The sequence below is a fragment of the Ciconia boyciana genome, chromosome 1 (genome assembly GCF_034638445.1).
Source record: "Ciconia boyciana chromosome 1, ASM3463844v1, whole genome shotgun sequence".
NCBI lineage: Eukaryota > Metazoa > Chordata > Aves > Ciconiiformes > Ciconiidae > Ciconia > Ciconia boyciana.
The window spans coordinates 134,402,660-134,425,181 of record NC_132934.1 but is presented as its reverse complement, the minus strand read 5'-3'; the positions used below and the strand labels follow the sequence as shown (position 1 = coordinate 134,425,181).

Below are 22,522 nucleotides of genomic sequence, written 5' to 3'. Positions count from 1 at the left end.
CTAACAGTTAATTTCCTGGATTTTTGTGAATTTGGAATATTTCTTCTCCTAAAATATTAGGATGTTGAGGCTTTGTGGTAAGCAAATAAAACATGAAATAAAACTCAAAGATATATTTGAGATGAGATCTTGAGAAAATAACATACATACAAAGATTGAGTAACAGTTTTAATGTCTAGCTCTATAAGTGATATTCACCTTAACAGTCCAGCACCTAGCTTTACAACTGTTACTTTAACTCTGAATTTTTATTCAGGACTTAACTGTTATTAAGTACTTGCAATAGAAAATGTCACAGTAAGATGAAATACACACTGCAAACAGACTTCTTGGAAAATACAAGTACTACTGACACACATTTTTAAAGCTGTAGGAGCATTTACATACATTGTTATTTGTCCGATTCGGTTACTAATCTAATAGACCTAAATGGCAGTTCAGAAAAAAATCTCTTCATTATGGCTGGCTGCAATCCTAATACATCAAATACAGACATGATATCCCTAGGTATCTGAGAAGGACCATCTTCTGGATGTGCAAAGTGATCACCTTCCTTTTATTTATGTATGCCAAAACTTACCTTCATATGCATGACAGCTTAAAATAAGATGAACAGAATTTTAACCAAATGCTGGCATAGCATTACTCTCATGTCTCCGAATTACTGAATGACAACCCGCATTAAGCTGTACGTCTGGAAAGCAAAACAGTATCAACTGTACGCTGTACAATACAGTACTACGTATTGCATCCTGTATTATGCTTACACCAATGTAAAATGCAGCTATTTTTATTTATTTGTGCCACACAATTATGCGTTTAACAAAACAATCATGACCTTGTAAAGAAATACTGTTTCACAAACTCTTTGTGCCTCTGCCTATGCTGAAATCTAGCAAATGCATTTCTATTCTCGCACAGTAAAGACACAGCTAAGGTTAAATACACAGCTAACTACAATGTCAACAAGTTCTAGGAGCACAGGTATGAGTTTCGGGACACTGGGCAATCCCTACTCCCTTCCAGAAGGACATTTACCAGACAAAGAGTAACAATGCAAACAGCTCCAACCACTTCAGGCTGCCCTCTTGAACCACACACATCAAGTACTCTTATCTCAGCGTCTTCCTACCTGTATACGCCAGAGGACCAAATATTAGCAGCATTAACCATTAAGGGGGGGGTCAGGTCCCATTTGGTATTTTTCCTTCTGCCTAGGGCTGAAGCCGCTTTTTTCAATAGGCAGGACTGCAACAAAGCCCATGCTGCCTGGGCAGCCTCCCGGACATAGCAGCAAATGAGGAGGCTGCTATTTGCATTTGTTGATTTAAGAGAGGATGGGGGGAGCACGAGGGAGTGGGAGACTGCTAAAGTAATTCCCATATTGTCTGCAGGCTGTATTGACAGTGATCATCAGTCACCTGCTCATACTTCCTTCACCCCGGCCTTCAGAGGGAGACCAAAGGTTACACTGGGTCAGAGGATCTGGAGGGAAATGAAAAGACATGCAAAATGGAGCTGCCAACCCACTGCATCTGTAGACAGAGTTATCCCCACTAGGCCACATGTTCCAAAAACTAAGACGTTTTAATAGTCTCATGAGAACTTGTTAAAATATAACGATGAAGAGAATAGAGAGGAAAAATGCCAAGCTCTGCTTGCAATTACTGCAGTATTTAGCTGGGATATTTACAACCAAAAAAGCACATTTGCCTTTTCAGGATGCTGCTTTGCATCACAAAGGCCTTCTCATTTGCACAAACAAAATCAAGCATTTGTGTCGTGTTGCTCTTCTACACAAATATCCACTGCTCCAGTTTCAGGAGTGGGATACATTGCATGGCATTATTTCCCAAGTGTCTTATTTACACCCAAAAACTGTACCGGCATCCTCAATAACTGAAGAGCAGCGATCACACTACACAACCATACTTTACCATAGTAATCTTAGCAACTAAACGGCCTTTTCAAAAGTTCACAGAGCTCTAGTTATACTGTCATGTTATAGGTGACTACCTTCATGCAACACACAAACAGCTTTCATACTTTCAATTACTGCTCATTCAAAACATTCTCTTTTTTTTCCCCAAACCATTCTGTGAGAATCCCACCTATAAACTTTGTATGCAACGTATGTAAGAGAAACCCCAAATCCAATGTCTTGGAACTCACAGCCTAAAGACACGTTGCCACAACTCAGTCCTCATTCGCACAAGCAGATCCACTGGCGTCAACTGAGCTCATTTGCATGAGAAGGACATGAAAGATTAGACTTTAGATGAGGGCCAAATTCTGCTTGTAGAAGCAGAAAAACTGCCCGGACACATGCAGGACTGAAAAATCTGACCCCAGAATGTTATCCCCAAGATCTCTTGCCAGAATAAGTTAGATATTTAAGACAACTGTGAAATCTGAAGCTACTGAAACGTCCAGCACTCGGGAAGGGGATGGGACAGATGACAGCTCAGAAGCCTGAATTCTCATGCAAATCTAATTAGTAAAATTCCCTCAAATAATCCACAGTGACGGTTTCACTCCATGTTTTTATGGAAAGTGAGGGGAAAGAAAGGTTCGGATTTGTAATATTTAAACATTAGAAATCTACCATTCAGTTAGTGTCACAGAGCACCAATTACAAGACAAGACTTTAAAAAGCTGAAGTGAAATTACATGAAGCAAGGTAGGGGCCCATTTTGCCGTACATTCTGTGAACACAGCATTGCTACCTTAGGTGAAGGTGCCAATTAGGACAGTAAAAACAGTAATTCAAGTGTTTAAACCAGCATTTCTTTCAAGACAGAAACGATTCTATTTGTACTGCAGTATTGTTCCTATGCCCCCACTGCGACGCAAGCTGAATGTTCTTCTGAGAATATAAAAACCTGGCCCTTCTCTCATCTACAGATAAAAAAAATGAGGCGAAGAGATTTAGCAACTTACCCTAAATCCATGTGAGCATTCCACAGTAGAAGCAATGGAAACATACCTCCTGAGTTCTAGCCCGGGATTTTAACTGTAAAATTAACCTTCTTTAATACAGTAAGTTATTATCGTGATAGTTTTGACAACTGGCAAAGGAGGTGGAAAAGATTAGCAATTTTTCAAAACAGCTTACTGCCAAGGATTATAAAAATTTATGTCCTTATGTCTCAATTGAACAAGAGAGCCATACAAAAGCATAAGTATCTGTAATACATGCCACCTCTTTCTATCTGTGTTTGGATTACTTCTGGTTAAGAGGTAGCTGCGAGATACTAATTGATATGTTGCTATGATACAAAATCAGTTATAAGTCATTTTGCTATCTAAAAAGCAACACTGCACTTGGAAACTTCAACATCCACCTTGGCAAGACATGGACATGGCTTGCAATTTTCTTCTTTCTAGATTTTAGTTTCTGCTACCAGTATAACAAAAGAAAGGAAGAAACAAACAAAAAAAAAAGGTCTCTTGCTATCTTCTGTGAAAAATCCTAGCTTTCCTTTCACAGCCCTGAAAGGTGAAACGGAGGGCTCCAAGCAACATAAGACAAAGCCGGAGGAAAGGAAAGCATTTCTTTCCTAGTGACTTCCCCAGGCAGCATTGTAGCACCTTTGGTCCCTCACCCCCACCCCCAGTCTCCCACACTTTCAAGAGCTAGGCAAGCCACCACCTACGGAACAGACCTGTGAAAATACTGATCGAGCTCCATCAAAACCCACTGCTAACCAAACTAACACACATCATTTCCAAAAAAACCAACTTTTAATAGCCCAGCTGGGGCAGGGCGCGTGCGGGAGTGGGGCACACAAGCAAAACAAAAGAAAGACTCCTGGCAAGATCTCTCCAGTTAATCTCCAGAAACCAAGAAGTGTGAAAAGCCAGCTTCTGGTCTCACCCTTCAACAGAGCATTGCCATTGCAACCACACTAGCAAAAAACAAAACAAAAACAACCACAAAACAACCCCCCCCAACAACAACAACTTCCCCCCCCCAAAAAAAAAGCCAAAGTGTATTTTGTTGATAAGCTGAGAAGGAAGAGAGCAAGTAAATACCCGATAAACTATCAAAGCAGCACAAACTTAAGTTACCTGAAGACAGTTTAGGTGTGCTGATGATGAACCTGTCAATAAGCCTGGCAAAGCCTAGCTCTACACATTGGGTAAGAGTTTTAACATCCTGATTCTTCATTCCATCATTACTGATTCTGCCCAGGTTTTGCCACTATTTTTCCCCAAATAGCATCAACAGGGTGAAAGGTGGGCCCAAAATGAAACAATAAAATGCAACAAGCTTCAGGGGAAGAAAAAAGAAACACAAAGCATGGTTAGGGCCATGCCACAATTTGTTTTGTCTCAATATCTGAATGACAGCACTGATATTCTTAACATAGCTTATATGTACTAACACAGATTTGGAAAAAATCCACTCAATCCCATCCACTAGTTGGGCAACACAACCACTGTTGACATTACTATCCACAAGACCTGAACAAGAGCAAATTAAAAAAAATATTTTCCATGTAACAGTCAAAAATACATGTGTTGGAGTTCTTCCAATTTAAAAGAAAATTACAACTACCTTATAAATAAACATGGTAAGATGGTGAGGAAGCCAGACTTACAATAAGGTCACAGCTTTGGGAAAGGCAAAACCTTTATTTTTTTCTTAAGTGATTATTGCCCTGTAGCAGCACCATCCAGGCCTTGCTGCAAGATGCCAAGAAACATTAATACCAAATAAAAAAAGCTTAACATGTGAGAGAATGTGGCAAATCAGATTTTAGCCTGAAGCACTGAGGAGTTTTTCATGTACAATTCTGAAGACAGCATAAATCTGCTTACTGTATGTGCCTGATTTAACTACTGTGACCTGCTCGTGAAAAGAAGCTGGCTGCACTGAGAGAAAAATGAAACCTCCAGCAGTATGAAATTGTACCATTTCAGCATTTGTTTTTTTCTTTAATGAAACTTAAGAATTACCATGCTTATCTGATTTTTTTAGGCTACTTTAAACAACACAGAGTCTTTTCACAGATCTAACTGTAGTAGCTCTGTCTAAAGTTTCAACACTTCTTTCGTTTCATCTGCAAACATACAGAGTAGTGCTTAAGTTTATATTGATGTTGCACATTTGTGCACAACTCAGCTGAAACTACAGCCCAGCTACTTTGACATAATTTCATCATCAATAACAGAAAAGTGTATCTCCAGTAGCTAGCTTGGAAAAATCTGCACAAATAAGCACTGAGAACAATCTGAAAATCAAATAAAACTAAACTAAGAAATCATAAAACAGACAAATAAGATACTTTCTAATCTCTGCTTGAGCCTGTACTACTCTTATTGCTGCAGACAGCTTTTGAAGGAGACCTTTAACATCACAGGCTGATTAGCGTAATGAAAGAAGATTGCTCTCACTGACAATAAATGCCCTGAATTGGGAGAAAAGCAATGAGGGGGCACACGATGTGGAAGGCAGGGAGGCAGAGGAGGAGGAAGGAAGGAAGGGAGGAAGGAAGAGGACTAAGGATAAAAGCTACAGTGTATCACTGTTTTTATTTAGATTACTACATCATCTTCCTTTGATCACCCAAATTCTCTCCCGTACAGCGCAGAGAGCAGTTCCTCCTTCATGAGTTCTTGCATCACCTTTATCCATCAAAGATCTGGCTTATAAGACTGTGGGGATCGGGGATATATAGAAACTGTTCCCTCTCCAGATGCTGTTCACATCTAAATGATAGATACTACTTTATACGGAAATAAATCCTTGCAGGTGAAACTACTTATCATTTCCCACATGGCTTGTCCCCAGTTGTTCTTTTGTTTTCTCTCTTTTACAGAAAAGGTTTTACTTCTATTATAAATAAAAAGGTGGGTTGCCTAAGTAACTGCCATTTACATGTAATGACTAAACAGCAAAATGAATTTATATAGAAACAGCAAATGGAAACTGCTCTGACAATCTCCAGTCATCTGCCGTCTACTTCAATCATAAGCCTCAGATACAACTAGCTACAGTGCAATACAAGAATATTCTTAGCCACAGTAACAACTTTCTATTATCCAATTGAGTAAGATAAAAATAACAATCTACAGAGGTTAAATAGAAAAGCATAATATGTTTGGCCTAGAAAAAGAGTTAATAGAACAACATCCGAAAGATATCAAACTTAAAAAGCCTTTTTAAAGCATATCAAAAGCAGAAGTTATATGGACCCAACAGATGATCAAATTTCAGAATGAGCAAACACAGAAGATAATACTAAAGCAAGAAGACTGAATGGTTTTTTGCATTCATACTCACTCCAAGGAAGCTCATCACATCAGTTCCCATATCAGAACCCCTCTTCACAGGGATTTGAAACAAGTTCCCTGACATGACGTACCAGTAGTAGAGGTCAGGAAACGGAGACAAAGCAAGCAGTAGAGAGTTGGCAGGACACACAGCACTTAGGAGTTTTAACGAAACAAAAAGATGAAATGTCCAACCTACTGACAGTGCTGTGCAAGTTTGTCCTTAAAATTCAGAGTTCAGAGACTTTAAAAGGTGGTTAATGTGATGCCAACACTCTAGCCAGCAAGGTATGGACAGGACACCTGATGTTTGTACTGGCCAAGTTGCTGAAAACTCTTGTACAGAACAGAGGTAGCTAACCCAGCGATAAATATGATGTGTTGGGGGAGAACCAATCATAGCTTTTGTAGAGAAAAGTCACATCTCACAAATCTATTACTTATTTTTTTTAAGGAGTCAATAAGCAAGCAGACAATGGAAAAATCAATTTATGTAGTCTGTGGATTTGCACTTGACAAGATGTCACACCACAGTCTCTTAAAAAAATCCTTAGCTGGCAGTAGATACGAGGGAAGATCCTCATGATCCTTCTAAACAATTTCTTGGAAAATACCAAACAGTGGCCAGGAATAAACAGACATGTTTCCACAGTCGAGAAGAGGACTCTAGAGAAATCCTGATGAGATCTCTGCTTGGGCTTGTGCCATTCAATTCGTATATGATCTAGGACAAGAGTAAAGCATGAGATGGCAACAACTGCTGAACAATTATTTGAGTCAGTAAAGATGTATAAAGAGATCTTGTAAAGCTGAGCAATTGCTCAGCAGAGGAAGTAACAGATGAAATTCAATGTCAAGCAATTCAAAATAATCCAGCTTCTGTGATCAATGATGGGCTATTAGCTGATGTATACAAAAATGACATCTTAGAATTAAAATAAATATTTATATGACAGTATTAGTTCATTGCTCAGTAGTAGTCCAAAACTCCCAAATTAATGAATAATTCATGAATAATTATAGAAGGAACAGAAAACAAAACAGAAACCACCACTATGTCACTAAGTCTTAAATACCTTGCACACTTCTGGTTCCAGTGGCTCAAAAATGCCATAGCTGAAATGGAAACAGTATGGAAGAACAAGGGTGATCAGAGGAATTAAACTGATCCCATAACAATGAAAAATTAAACAGAATAGGATTTTAGAAGTTTGGAATACAGATAGCTGAGGGAAGCTAGAATATAGGTCTACAAAATTGTGATGGATATGAAGGCGGCAAGTAGGGAATGACTATTGAATGTCTCTTCCTGTACAAGTACTGGAAGTACAAGCTATTTCAGTACAAGAACACGACAACAAGAGATGAAACTATCAGCAAGAAAAAGGGTATCTCCTTTTCCACAGAACATATACTCAAGTACAGAACTCCTTACTACAGGATGTTGTAGGTGCTAAAAGTTCAGATGGCTCCAAAATATAACTGAACAAAATAGATCAAGCACCTCCAGGAGGTACTCAGCATAAAAGCATTAGTCTGGGCTTGGGAGGTGCTGGGTTGTAGACGGACAGATATTAGGAATACTTCTGCTAACTTCTCTCCTATGCGCTTATACTTTTCTTCAGACATCTGCTTTCAGCCGCTGCTGGAGAAAGCCTGCTAGAGCAGATGGTCCTTCAGATTGATCCAGCACAGACATTATCATGCCAACTTCTTTCACCAGCTATAGTTCACAACGATGTTCATGAGTGACAAGTCATCTCTAAAAGTACTTAAGTGACCAAGAGACACAGAGAAAACAATCTACTGCATCCTTAAAATATTAACCTTGGGCCAGCAGGCCAAGCCAGCATCAAGCACTGTTGTCAAACCACACATAACAAATTACTACTATCAAAGATATTTCTAAGGAAACAAACTACAATATTCACACAGCTTCTGCTAGTATAAGTATTGAACACTACATTTCATAGCGCTGTGCGCATACCCTCACACCCAGCCAGGTTCACTTAAGTTACATTTTCTGATAAGGACCAAAGACAAAACATTAACACAAAGATTAAGTCCTGAATGCTAAGAACAGTTGGTCCAAAACAACTTTTCGCCTCCCTCCTCCATTTTATCTTCTATTAATTGCATCTTAGTTCCTGAGCTCATCTGTCTAAAACCAATGCGAGTTACAGAAGATATGGCTATAAAGACTAAATATACCACGTAATCTAGTCTGAATAAATTCACCCATATCTAAGAAGCCTGTGTTTAAGCTGTTCTTAAAACCTCCCATGACAGAGGTCCTACATTTTCTCTGGGCATCCTAAATGGCTAAGACAGTAAACAGCTGAAATAAAATCTTTCCTAATTTTCATAGTCTCCCTTACTGCATTTCATCTCTCTTTCAAAAAGCTAAATTAGACCCTAAAATATAAGTCTAATGGCAGGAAATTGTTGTCCTAGGCATGGATGAAATTTAAAGCGTCCTTTATCACTTTCATACTTAGATTGCAGGATATTGGTTTTGCTTGTTCACTAAAATCTGAGGATTTTTTTCAGTCCTTTAACTAGGGATTTAACACATTTAAATGCTTTCAGGAAAGGTAGTTACAAAAATCAAGAATAATTCTTATTATATTCACTCTGAAATCTAAGCCACACTCAAGTCAATTATTTTCACTTTCTATTGCAGTAATCCAAGGCAGAAATATTAAACTAACCTGCAGGAAAAAAGTCCAGGCCAGAATAATACTATAATATTTCAAGTGAATCCCTACAATATAGTATCTGTCATACTTTCTTCCTTAACAGGAGTAGTCAATGTTAATGTGACTTAATGAAGAATCCTGACAACATTACCATACTTCAGAACTGAAATGACTTGATTACACTCTCCTTGAAGCTATTATTTACATCTTTATAAAGGACTATCATTACAGTTCTTTAATGGTTCAAAAGTGATCAATAACAGTGAAAAACATAACCTGAAAGCAAAAAATATTTCATCTAGCTATGTAAATTTGACAAGTGCATATAACATGCACAAACAGCACATAAAAAATAAGCACCTGAAGCAAAATTAAAAGAACAAATTCTTTATGCTCAGAACAGGGAAAAAAGGAGCACACACAATTTTAATAAAACTGCAGTTCACTTTCGGCTCACTTTTAGAATTAAAAATAACAAAATCCCCAGCCCGCACCTCTCTGCCCTCAGTTTCTCTCACATGTCCAAAATTCTCAGTTTTGACTACAAGGCTGTAAGAACCTTACTTCAGGTTTTATTAATGCCTAAAGTGTTACTTTAGGGTAGGTATTTCAAGTCTGGGTATATATTCAATGCCTGGGTAGGTATTTCAAGCCTTCAGCAAATTTGAACACACTCAAGAGTTTTGTTTGTTTTATTACCTGAACAACTGGAATATGTAATCAACTTTACTAACTAATTGTTAAACAACTCTTTGATCTCTATCAAGCACTAATCAGGCAAGAAAAATTCTGTACGTATTATCTCAAAATATTGCTGGTTTTCCAGCAGTGAAACTGGAGTAGACTAAACAATTTAAGAATACTTCTTTCCAGAAGATGCAATTGGACTCAGCAATCTAAACTGTCACAAAAATGTCTTCTAAAAATTTTATGCCACTCATTTACACAGCCTGTTTTGTATAAAGCCATTTTATTTCACCACAATTAATGTAATTAACATACCATAATAACACATCTCATTCATGATTTCTCAAGACAAGGTCAACCTTCTGAAGAAGCTGAGAAAGACGGTTTACAGATTGGGAGCACAGAAACATTAAGACTGAGGTCAGCTTGGTACCTATTAGATGACTTTTGATCGAATGTAGATTGTCCTCACCTGACTTCCCCCTGCCTTCTCACTGCAGGTTTGTACTGGCAGACCATCCTGGATCTGCCGGTACAGCTACACACATAGTTGCTCCCTTGCTGAAATCCGTCAAAATGGACTAAACTACATTACAGGTACTATGACCACTGGCAGTAACTGAAGACAGTAAGTACAGACAGGCAGGTGAGGGCAAGGATGCAGAGGTACCCTTAACTAATTTCAGTTAGATTTTCCATACGGTTCTTGACCTGCTGGCAAAAGATGGAGAAAAACAATGGGGATGGAGGGCAGGAAACATGACTGATTTCTTGCCTTCTTCCTTCTGTTCCTTTGGTACTTCCAGTGAGAGTTCTGGGATTCCGGTCTACTCGTTCCTTACCTAATGCCAGCTGTGAAAATGCGCACCACGAGAACAAATTATTCTGGTCAACAATATTAAAGTAATTAATTAAAATATGGTTCCCCTCTTTAAAAACCTCTCTTCCTGTCAAATTTGAAGGGAGTGAGGATAGAAGAGCCTAAACAGTTTGACAGAAAAGCCTTACACTATGGAAACATGACAAGAGATCCCCAGAGTAGCAGAGGGATTACGTTCAGGGATATCCCTCTTTATTCCATTGCCCTTCTTTCTAAGGTAGATAGCTGTACATTATAAAGCACAGTGACCATTAGTTAAAGAGACTCTATAACCCTATGTACAAACATCCTTAGAGGCATGGATCATGAGGATGATAAAGCATTCAGAAAAGGCAGCTTCAAGACAGAATTCTGTGAGTATGAAGGAAGAAACACTAAATATATCGTTTAAACATTCAATCATCACAGAAGCAAAGACTACTTTCTCAGCAGTTAGCTTAATATAAAGTGCTGCTGCAGCCAATATATTAGTATCATTAAACAAGAACATTTAACTACCTATAATACAAACAGCAAATCTAGTTTAAGTCCAAGATTCTTCACAAGCACACAAAAACTAAAGATTATCAAAAGCCCTCCTAACAGTATTAAATAAAACATGTTCCCAGAGTTACTATGAACAGACAAAAATTGTTTCCCAGAAACTATCCTATTCAATGTAAACTACATAAAGAAAATTTAACAACATTTCATCCTCACCAGCTACTCACAAATCAAATCTTCAGTCTTATCTGCATACAGCCAGCTGGTTTTTAAAATTCTGCTGTAATTGAGGGGAAAAATAATTAAGCAATATTATTAGTCATCTTACCATTGTTCCCTGGTGGCTGTAATGCATCTCCTGTCAAGCTACACCATCCGACTGGGAAAATATCTCGAGAATCACATCTGCACCAATAGTCAAATGCTCCTCTCCAGCCATCAAATGTAACAAAAACTTCGTCTCCTTTAACATCTCCAATGGTTGCTGGGCAAATCAAGTATGGGTTCTTTCTATCTATAGCTTCAAGTTTCATTCCAACTTTAAAGCAGTTTGGCACAGGTTTTGGTGGTTCCTACAAAAGTAAGAGTGGTAGAATATTTGTATTTCTATGGCCTCTTAAAAAATAAAAGAAAACAAAACCCTCTATTTTTCTTCAACATCCTTACTTCTTATACTCACTGCTCTCAATAAGTTATAGTAGACGTTCAAGGAAACTTACTCATATTTCAAATTCGCTTTTGCTCTTCTGTATTATAAAAATCTAGATTCTGTTCCCACAAACAAAGCTGGGATAATTAGCAGAATTCTCCATGACAGAAAGACCCTGCCAAAACTATTTACATAAGCAATAGGTTGCACCCAATACATTATGTCTGGGCAGCAAGACAGCAAAGACACTAAAATGAAATTATTACATGCTAATAAAGAAGAGGAGGTTTGCAGGGAATGGATATTTCTGGGGACTGATAACTGTCTGGTAAAAGCTTCACCTCCCAATTAATCCATGAAAAATTCATTAGCATTGGACATTATTTATAGGCCTCTGTTAACTCAGTTGGCCTTAGACCAATTCCAAGCGGACAAAAGAAAAACAAAAATCAAGTCAATGTGACCAGCATAACTGTACCCCCACAGCAGAAGCTGTGACCTGGTGGAACCTGAATTACCACCTCAGCTTCAGGAACCTCGTTATGCAAAAGCCATCTCAGATGTGCTGGTAGGCTAGCACAGGGAAGCGTGGCTCATCACAGCTCAGAAAATGTATATAATCTTATATAAAAAAAGTATATAATTCTATAAAGTTAACACACAAGCAATGTGATTGCAGGTCTGAACCCAGCTGTTTGATTTGCTGACATACTTGTCAATGCCAGTCTCAGCATCAAAAATTAAGTCACTCAATCCGACAGCAGGGTTTTACCGCCTTGACAAAAAAACTGAACCAACAAGTCGTTTTAACATTACTGTTGTTTTTATAAAATTTTTCATGTTTCACAGTAACTTACTCAAGAGTCATGTTTAAAAAACTGAACAGCTTTTTCTGCTATTTTCAACTACTTTCTCACTATATTTTAAATGATGAGTATGTGCTCAATGAAAACATTTAACAAAACCTTTCCAAGCACCACTGTATTCCAATGCCTCTTTTTCCCCATTAAATTTTTTTTTACTCCTTTGCACATTCACATGAATATGGTGCTGTTAAGAAACATGATATGCATTGTATCTTAAATCCACAAGACACAAAAAATGAGCTAACACGATTTTTCTAAATAACACACCATACCTTAAAGTCTCAACTCAGGAAAAGAGATGCCCATCTCGATGGACTAGAAGCAGATCTCTTCCTGTCTAGCTTTGTAGCTTTCCAATCCAGTTCAAAGTCATTTTAAATAATAGTCTTGCCTTCCCATGCTGCAGACAACAGGGTACTATCTTGGCATCCTCATTAAAAAAAATGTAACCATGGACCAACTGAGAGGAAGTTGTTTACTAACGGTGCCTTCTTACCTTCTTAAAGAATGCTGCGGGTGCCATTTCAGCTCCATTGAGAGTTCTTAAGAGAAACATTGGCCAAGAAGATGCATTCATCTGGAACCCTGAGTAACAAATAAACAGATAGACCTACTTTCAGTTTGTAAAATAAAATAGGAAGAGAAGGATATAAAGTCTGCTTTACTAATGCCTCATTCCCCCCTATTTTGGACTTAGCCAAAATAAAAGTAGCCGAAAAGGAACAAACAGGGTCGCTGTCAGTGCAGAAAGCTGTGCAATGCATTACCATTCTGAGTGACTTGCCTGCAGAATCACTCATCACAATTTGTGATATTACAGATAAACATCTAGGACTTAACGACATGATCTCCTAGTACAGGAGATCATAAGGTTGTCCCACAAAGTCCCTGTGGTCCAGTGGAACTTCCCCAGCCCAAGCACCTAGCTTACTTTTCAGGTCTGCTTTTTGCTCTCGTTCTAAAACAACATCCTCCGCTCCAGCTTCTCTCATTTGTTAAGGAGATACCTTTTTATTTTCAAGACTCTTGTAATTCTTTCACCATACCACAGACAAAAAAAGAACAATTGGTTTCTTCTCCCCCCCGCCTTAAAATAAATAAATAAATAGCCTTAAAAACCAAAGAACACATAACAGGGAAAAACAAAAATACAATTATTTTAATAAATGCATGTATCATATTGGAAAACAAACTGGAAGATGTTTCTGCTTTAATATTCTTCATTAACAACTGAATAAAAAGCACAAACAATAATCAAATTTGTTTAGATGAACTACCTTATTCAAGCAGAACAAAGGTTTGGCTGAAAACATTCTCATACCAGATAATCTTCCCTCAGAATCAACAACTTTCCAGTTAAAAAATAAAACAAAACAAAAAACCTTTTGCTTTCTGTGCTTTCCAAATGAATGTTTCAAAGTAATGAGTAAGATAACAGACATAGTGGACATTTTTTCTGAGTCTTTAGCAGTTATACGTCTGGCACAGTTCTACAGAAAAACAGACATAATAGAGCAAATTGGAAATTTTTCCACAAAGCAAGTAGTGCCAGAATCTGCCAGGAACTGATGAGTTCCCTCATAACTGAGCCTCGACAATTCTCTTAAAAAAAATACAACTAGAAAGGTGGAACATATCTGCAATTCTTGATCAGTTAAATCATTAAGTCATCTAAAATTGTGTTATATGCCATACTGGTTCTTTAACTAGTAGCTTTAAGCTATCTTCAGCTGAATAAACAATTTTCAAGTTGGAGCTACCTATACAACACCTAAATGAATACAAAGCTCATATTTGATAAATGGTGTCGTAATTTGAGGACTGCTGAGCTGATTATCAGTCCTGGTTTGATACCGGAGTCTTTATACAACCTAAACACGTGTGGTTACTGAAACACAATATTCCTAACCAGCTAGCCCAGAAAAGACATATATGCAAGACAGAGGAATGACAACTAAACAACAGTTTCAATTAACTCCATTTGGCCTTTAAGTTGTCCTGGTAAAACCAGAGAAAATGTTATCCTCAATGTAATTTGTTGAGAACATTAAGCTCTCACAACAAAGCAGCTCACCTATGAAAAGCAGAGGCTGGAACAGGAACCCTTTGCGATATCAACCACTTTCTCAAAACCCTTATGTAACATGCATAATTAAACCTATGTAAAAATCAGGTAGGAGGGACTATTTTAGCTAGTTATTATGACAGAAGCAGAACATTAGTATCTAGAAGGTTCCCTGCTACTTGGAGGGGAAAAAAAAAAAAATATCAGTTGCTTAAATGTCTAACAGGAGGTAATTATACACCCAATTAGCTCCCAGCTTTGCCCAGGAACAGGATGCTGTAAAACTGCCAAAAAGGCTTTTTCAAAAATTTATCTAGGTATGCCAGAATGTTTGATTGCTGGAATTCAGCCTATCTCTAGAAAAATCTAGGGCAGGAGGGACAAAATAATGGCACTCGAGTTCTTTTCTGAATAACCAGCAATTGTTCGGAGAACAGGTAAACTTATATGCCTGGGTGCAGGGAAACAGCTGCTTGTTAGGTGCTGCACTACAAGCAGCCTGACCAAATAGAGTAAGAAACAGTATCCGAAGAGAAGGCATCAACCTTTCTACTGACCATCATGGAAAGTTTCTCTTCTTAATGGATCGACTGCCCCCATTATACATAACCAGAGTTGTTTTATTCATCAGACTGGTTTAGAAACACATTTAAAAAAGCACTATGCTCCTGAACTGAAGCCATATGTTTAACACTGTACATTTGTGTAGCTGAAGGAACAGGTATACTCTTCTCTATTACAACCCTCTTTCATACTGATGTCACTGCATTCATTCTACAAGGTTATACCAAGAACTTCAGAGAGGTTAAACTGAGTAACTTCTCAAAAATAAAAAAAAATTAGAATCTTTTTCCCCAGGTGTCAAGAGTTGCCAGTGCTTTCATTCAAAACCTCTATATATCCCCAGGAAAGAAGGAAAAGCGCCCTTCTGGGCTCAAACTATCCCAAATAATATTCTTCTAGACTGGCACCCTGGTTGCATTGCTTTTCTTGTGTTTCTAAAGCAGCACAACAGCACAAAAATCTACCCTTATAATGTATGTGAAGTGTCTTAATGGTTACATCAACTGCTCCTGTGTCTGTTGCCTATCTACCAGCAAATCAAGTTTCATACCCTAGTGAAATGATACTTTTCACTTCATCTTTCAAACAGAAGAACTGAAAGTTGTTAACAAATTGGGATGACAAGTTTTTTTGAGAGGCTACTAAGAGAAAGCATACCTATCTTCACTAAACCTCTGATGAGAAATCTGTAAGAGCTACTGATGACACCAAACCAGAAGTAGGTTCATAACCATAAGATGGGAAACCAGCAGTAACCAATTTCTGCTTACAGTTCATTTCTTATATTAAGAACGTTATTTCTTGCATCTTCTAAAAACTACAGAAGATAACAGGATAACAGGGGAGGGGGTGTTGCTGTTGGGGGAGGGGAGTTAAGATAAATTTTGGTCATTATTTTTCCTCCTTTTTAAAAGAAGAACTAATTCTTTAAAGATTTCCACACTTAGAAATTTAAGCTATAACAAATATGGTACAAGAATGCAGATCTAAATATACAGGTTAATCACAGCAAAGACAGATGATATCACTCTTTATTACCCCTAGTAGTTAGTCAAAGTCACCTCTGACTATTCGTCATATAGCAAGGAATTACCTTGTACAGTTCCCCATTGAATAAACTTCCTCAATAAGAGTAAGCCCAAGCACTATTTCTCAGTTTGCGGGAGACACATAATGTTGTCACCCATATTGCACATGGAAGGCAAAAGAAATTCTGCATACTATTTCTAAGCATAGGAAAGCTACACCTTGTTCACCAGCATTCATCGTGCTCACAAACTAGTCATGACAAACTGATCAGATGTCCCCCAAACATGTGTCGATTTGAGGAGAGTCACATGCAACATAAGCTTATAGTTTGGTAAAGCTCTGGAGTTCTATTTTTCCTGCCTCAGAGCAGAAGGCTGCAATATCGCCGTTAACCCACCCTATGCTGCCTTTCCCAGACCACAACCAATTTGCTCAGTGCCCGAGGAAACATTCCGACTGTCCTGAACCGACGCACCTCCTGCAGCCCTGCTGAGGGTTTCACAGGTCGGTTAACAGCGAGCGCCTTCTAGTGGGCTGCTCCCATTTACTGAGGAGGAAAAAGGCAAGTCAGCTTTCCCCAGTTCTTGCCAAGCTCTACTAAAAGGAGCACGCACAGCATCAAGCAAGAAAACGTTGTACCCATACACACTCGTAAGACAGGGTACGGATGAGGGACTATCTATAGAATGGGCAACATGACAGTGTATCTCACCATTAAACAAGCTGTCAGACCCTCCCATTTAATATTAAGGGACTATTTAAAAAAAAACCCAGAACTTAAACTAATTATTCTGCTCATTCTTATGGCAAAAGAATCCAAAAAGAAGAAAAAGTCACAATTACTTAGCCTGAATTAGTTTGCTTACCTCTTTTTCAATTAAATAATGGTTTGGTGAAATGATAGTACCATTGACTTTGCCAAGACAAAAAGGTAAAATCAACTTCATGAAAGCAATACGCCACTGATTGGTTCAGAAGCTTTTTTTCTTACCAAGTGGAGGCTGGAGCATGCCCCCTTTCTTTTCACAGGTCCCGATGGGCTGTATGTCCGAGGAATCCACAAGCCTCCAAAAATCATTTTTGTTGTCACTTCCATCCAGCCGCAACCTTAGCCTGGCACCAGTGATTCCAATTACTGTAGCTATACAAACCGAGGTAACATTGCGAGGATCACGGGCTTCCAGTTTCATACCAACTTTGAAATCGTTTGTAGGTGGAATTCTAGACTACAATAAAAGGTGAAAGACTTTTTCTTATTGTTGTTAGTATTGCTAAATTCACCAGCCAGTTCAACATACAGCTTTCATTCATCCAAACATATCACATGAATGGTAAATATAAAGAAGCCTTTGAACTTTGAGTGTTTAGCAGCAAGTCAGAAAAGGCAGCTGGATAACCTACCAACAGCTATCACTTCAGATACTTGGATGTTCCTACTGCATAAACATGACTGATTTCTAAAAAGATAAGCACGCTGAGAAGGGTAACAAGAGAATCCTGATGAAGATATGAACATAAAGATGGGGGAGCAGTCATTAATACTTGAAGTGAATGGAAAACAAGGACATGGGGAAACATGACATTCGACTCAAAAAAAAAAAAAACCCAAACCAACCGACCGAAAAAAAAACCCCAAACCACCCACAAGATTTATTAGCTTTCAATTCAAAAGAAACAGTTATTCTCATTATAGTAATATCTTGGAAATTTAAACAAAATTTGGACCCTACTGCACTAGGCACTACAAAAGCTCAAGGCAAGAAAGAGTTTCTGCATTAAAAAAAAAAAGCCTATAATACAAAGAAAGAAGACAGAAAAAGGAGTTAGTGTTAACTGCATTTTACAGAAAGAAAACAGACAGTCCTGAAGTCACATAAAACTTCTGTGCTAAGACAAAAATTGCAGCTTGTGCTTATTCGTAGAGAACTGAATATATTCATACACACACAATGAAATGCCAATTTAATTAGCACAGGGAAAAGAAATATGACGAATGCAACTTGGTCTTTGAGCAGAACTTCTTGTCACAAGCGAAAGATAAACAAAAGAGAAGGAGAATATTTTTTACTCGTGTATCAACACACTACTGGCAGAGATAGACTGGATCGCAGTCTGATTACTTGCCTACTCTAGTACTGCAGGCAATAACATCATCTAACGATGTTCAAAACTTCATATTAACACTAACTGGGATTGAATACCTCTCGTTATTCTCTTTAGTTGTCTCATTTCCAGCCTAAATTTATTAATGGAAATTTTTGCCAACACTCTCATTTAACTTAAATTCTTTTTGCACCTTTGCAAATAACAACAAAATCTACAGAGGGCAACCTGACCCTTTCTCAGTACTCTCTCAACAAGTTAAATAAGCCAAGCACTGAAGTTTTTCTTAGGAGAGGATGACTATTCTCCTATCTCCCTGGAAGCCTTTTTCTGCAACTCTTCCAGTACAAAGCTGCTCTTGAACACGGACACCCAGAACTGTAGGCAGCCTTCCCCATCACATTGAAACCCAGTAGCTATCCCATACAGACTAACAATCTGAATTCTAATACAGGAGGCAGGTAGAAAACAAAAAACCACGGGCATTCACGCTCACAAGATTCATAAGTCCCTTCTCCTGCCCACCTGACCAAGTCAGGTGGGGATCCCACAGTAAGTAGATAGGGGTGCACTTATCTGTCTGGGTACACAGGAAAAGGCTGAAGAAATCTACTACTGCAACAAGTGTTAGTGATATTTTGTCTCCACCACATTTAATTTTTTAAAATACATCTTGCTCTACTTGCTATGGTGTGCGGGCTCCCTATTTACAACACATCCTAAATCAACCGCAGGAGCCCTGGAGGAGCCCAAGCCCAAAAAAGAAAGAGGAGAGCAATATTCAGTGAACGCTGAGTGTAGCATCTGCCAATGCTGCATTTAGACAGCAGGCTGTCTGAAAGGGGAGCCTGAGCATATTAAATTTAAAGGGCAATTCAATTTCAGGATATTGCTTGTCAAGCTGTTATTTTCTACAACCATGAAAGCCAACTGAAATTGAGAAACTGGGGAGTTTGTTTGTTTGTTTGTAGAAAAGGTGAGCTTGTTTAAATATCAACAACTCAAGGCATTCTACTAAAAAGGTAACTCCTCCGTGCCAGTCCGTCCTTACAGCAAAATAACAAAACCTGCTCAGAAACAGCCATTTTAAACTCTGTTCAAACCACATCGGATTGAGATTTTTATTTAAAATTTTCAACTGCTTGAAAAAAAGTTTCACGGTGAGAGAGGGATGTGGAATACACTGAAATTTTAAGTAGAAATTAAAAACAACTTAGAGCAACAGATAAAATACCTTCTAAATTAAGATAAATACTTTAATCAATTTCCATTAGCTGTCTGTGCCTGTATCTTAATTTATGGTAAAGGCTTTAATTTATTGCTCCCCAGGTCATTTTTAATTACTACAAAATTTAAACTTTGTAGAATTCCCACAGGTCACAAATTCTGGATATAATTGTCAAATTAACCTTCCTTCTGCTATTTATTTTCTGGCTGGCCACAGCAGTGTATTTCTTTGCATTACACAGAGTGATAATGACATGTACAATTCATGTGTAACCCAATAAAAGTCAAATTAGTCCTACACAAAGCTCAAGCACTTTAGTTTCTAAAATCTGCAAACGTTACATAGTGAGAGGAGCTAGCTCTGCACTAATTAACACTGCATATCACTTTCTACGTAAAGGTCAACTCGGAAAAACTGAAAGTCTGCATATGTAAATTGTTTTGAAATTTGCTATGCACAGAAATTAAAGCTCTTCTTTCCAACCCACACACTCCTTCAGCAATTCAGGTCACTTGGATTATCTACCTCAGTCAATGCATGTATGTCACTTAAGCATCTTTATTTAACATGTTACTCAGTTGTTCAGTTTGGACCTCCTGAGCATTAGTAGGGAAGAGGAAGGTGCAAGAAAGGCACAAGGAAAAGCTTCTGAGCAGCTTTCTGCAGTAGCTACGTCTCTCAGGAGCGTACATTCTGGCTGTGGTAGTCTATGCTCTGTGAGTATGGCATTAACCTCAGAATGATCCAGGGATACGCCACTGCCCTCTGCCTCTACCCAAGCAGAGTTTGAGGTCTCTGCCTTGAGCTGGTATCCACTATGAAAAGCACATACTGTAAAATTAATTTCTGAAGCTCCACTCAAACAGAGCTATGGACACTGCTATTCTTAGCTATCTCTCATGGAAAGCAGCATGAGGGGCTCTTTGTCCTTTATTCTCATCTGTGAAGAGCAAGCTGAGATTCAAGATCTAGTACAAGGAAATGCTACCATCTGCATTTCTCCCTCCCTATTCTCCATTCCTACAACTACTTCAGACTCACTGAGTGACGGTTCCTCTCCTCCTCAGACTATTCCATTCTTGTTGCTTTTTGTTTGGTCCCTATTGGAGGCCAGTATCATTTACAGTACCATCAGACTACCAACAAACCCTAAAAGATACCTTTGTGAACATGCCCGATTCGCTAAACTAGATATCCATTGCTTGTCACACCTATTACAGTTCTATCAACCTGAACTATCCAATTCCTTCAGCATCTATCTTCCTAACACAGTGAAGGCATACAGACCAAAACTCTTCCTATTTAACTTTACACAGCTAAGATACTCCTCAACTTGGGAAAATACCGGCCCCAGCTCCCTCTACACAGAGAAAGATGCCTGAAGAGGTTGACTCGGTCTCCAGAGGGCTGAATAACTGGTCATTAGCTCACACAAGATGGTAGATTTAAACTGCACCTGCAAATACATACCAAACCATCAGGCAGGGGGGAATCAATCTTGTAGGGCACAATGTAAAATCTAAAATAGTACATTAAACACCCTTCATTATAAATCCAGTATTTCCTTTGTATTCCCATATACTCCCCTTGATTTTTTTTTTTAACTTCAATATCTGTAACTCCTTAGTAAAATGCACTCTGCTCAGAAAGAGACAAAATTAAACATATTTGAGAGATCCAGAAAAGAAGTGGTGAATAAACTCTACTACACACACACATATGCATCTTGTAGCTAGCCAGAACTGAAAGGACTCTTTCAGAAGCGGGGCAGGAGAAAGGCTCCTCTGATGATCAGCCAAATTTTAATTCTCACTAAAACCATGGTACCTCTAAGATTACTGAAAAAAGTAGAAAATATTTTTGAACTCTGATAAGACCACCTGTTTTCATTAACTAGTCTTTTTTTAAAAGGAAAACAGAGTCCAAAGCTACAGTTTTAATGAAACCCTCAAAGTTTGGCTTGAGGCAGAAACCAAGAATGAAAAACTTCAGTAGCTCGCATCTGCCAAAACTGTAAGCTACTGATAACTAGAGATCAAAAGAAGTCAAATGTGAAGTTTGCAAGCAGTCTAAACATAAAAGTTGCTCTAGGATCACCCTACAACATGCATACATACACATACACTTGCAAAAGAGTATCTGGCATACCTGTCTGAAACAATGTAGAGGGGCAGCTACTGATTCAGTCTCTTTCAGATAATCATCCCAATTAAACTGTTCTGGAAGACATAAGAGAAAAAAAGACCATACAGACAGTTTTTAAAGGGAACTTAAATTAAAAGGGGGGTTGGGGAAAGAAAGGGACAGAAAAACCCAGCTATCTTGTAGAATACTTTTTTTTTTTTCCTCCAAGAACAGGATTAGTCTCAAATGGGAACACCACCTTTGAAAATCATACAACCTTAAGAGTACCATTAATTCATAGGGTCGATCACACAATAGGCAAAAATCAATATAAAAATATAAACCTTCCCCAATTTTTTTTTTTTTTTTTTTTGGTCCACATACAAAGATACAAGTCAGGCTACCTAGATTCAATTTTCTGCATAAGGACCTCCCGAGCATCCTTGTACAAATTGTGTTAGCCTTTCTGTATCTTAGTTTCCCTAACAGCAGGACTGATATGATAACCTCATAGGAGTACTGAGATGATATATGTTGAAAAACACAGACACGTAGATTCTGTTGAAATATATGTTGAGAATATTATCCCCAGTCCACTAGAAAGCAAAAGGATTAGCACAGCCTTCCAACTGCATCTTTGTCTCTTTTCATCTGAAGTCTGATAAAGGTTTCTCTTTGTAGGGCAAATATTATGGCAATGTTCAGCAACAGAATCATGGTATTTTTTCCAGCGTTAACATTGGCATTGTTTATGTGCATGGGTGAGCGTATTCTGCATTTGATTTAATCAGTGTTATCAGTTTTGCACAAATGAAACAGTATGAAGGACTAACATCAAAGATATAAGCAAGCATTACTTAAATTAA

The 22,522-nt window shown here is 38.2% G+C and overlaps 1 protein-coding gene across 7 annotated transcripts in view; it reads right to left on the bottom strand.

Annotated features, from left to right (window-relative positions):
• The window catches only part of SCML2 (Scm polycomb group protein like 2), a 78,368-nt gene that overhangs the window by 24,677 nt on the left and 31,169 nt on the right, over window positions 1-22,522 (bottom strand). For 5 of the 7 annotated variants that reach the window (XM_072852675.1, XM_072852666.1, XM_072852683.1 and 2 more), the window contains 4 exons: window positions 21,681-21,751; window positions 17,193-17,427; window positions 13,040-13,128; window positions 11,357-11,600 (listed from right to left, as the gene is read on the bottom strand). In XM_072852675.1, the coding sequence (XP_072708776.1) occupies window positions 11,357-11,600; window positions 13,040-13,128; window positions 17,193-17,427; window positions 21,681-21,751 (639 nt within the window). Of the gene's footprint in view, window positions 1-11,356; window positions 11,601-13,039; window positions 13,129-13,820; window positions 13,862-17,192; window positions 17,428-21,680; window positions 21,752-22,522 lie in introns of those variants that run through there. The other 2 variants (XM_072852721.1, XM_072852711.1) reach the window with 2 other exon arrangements.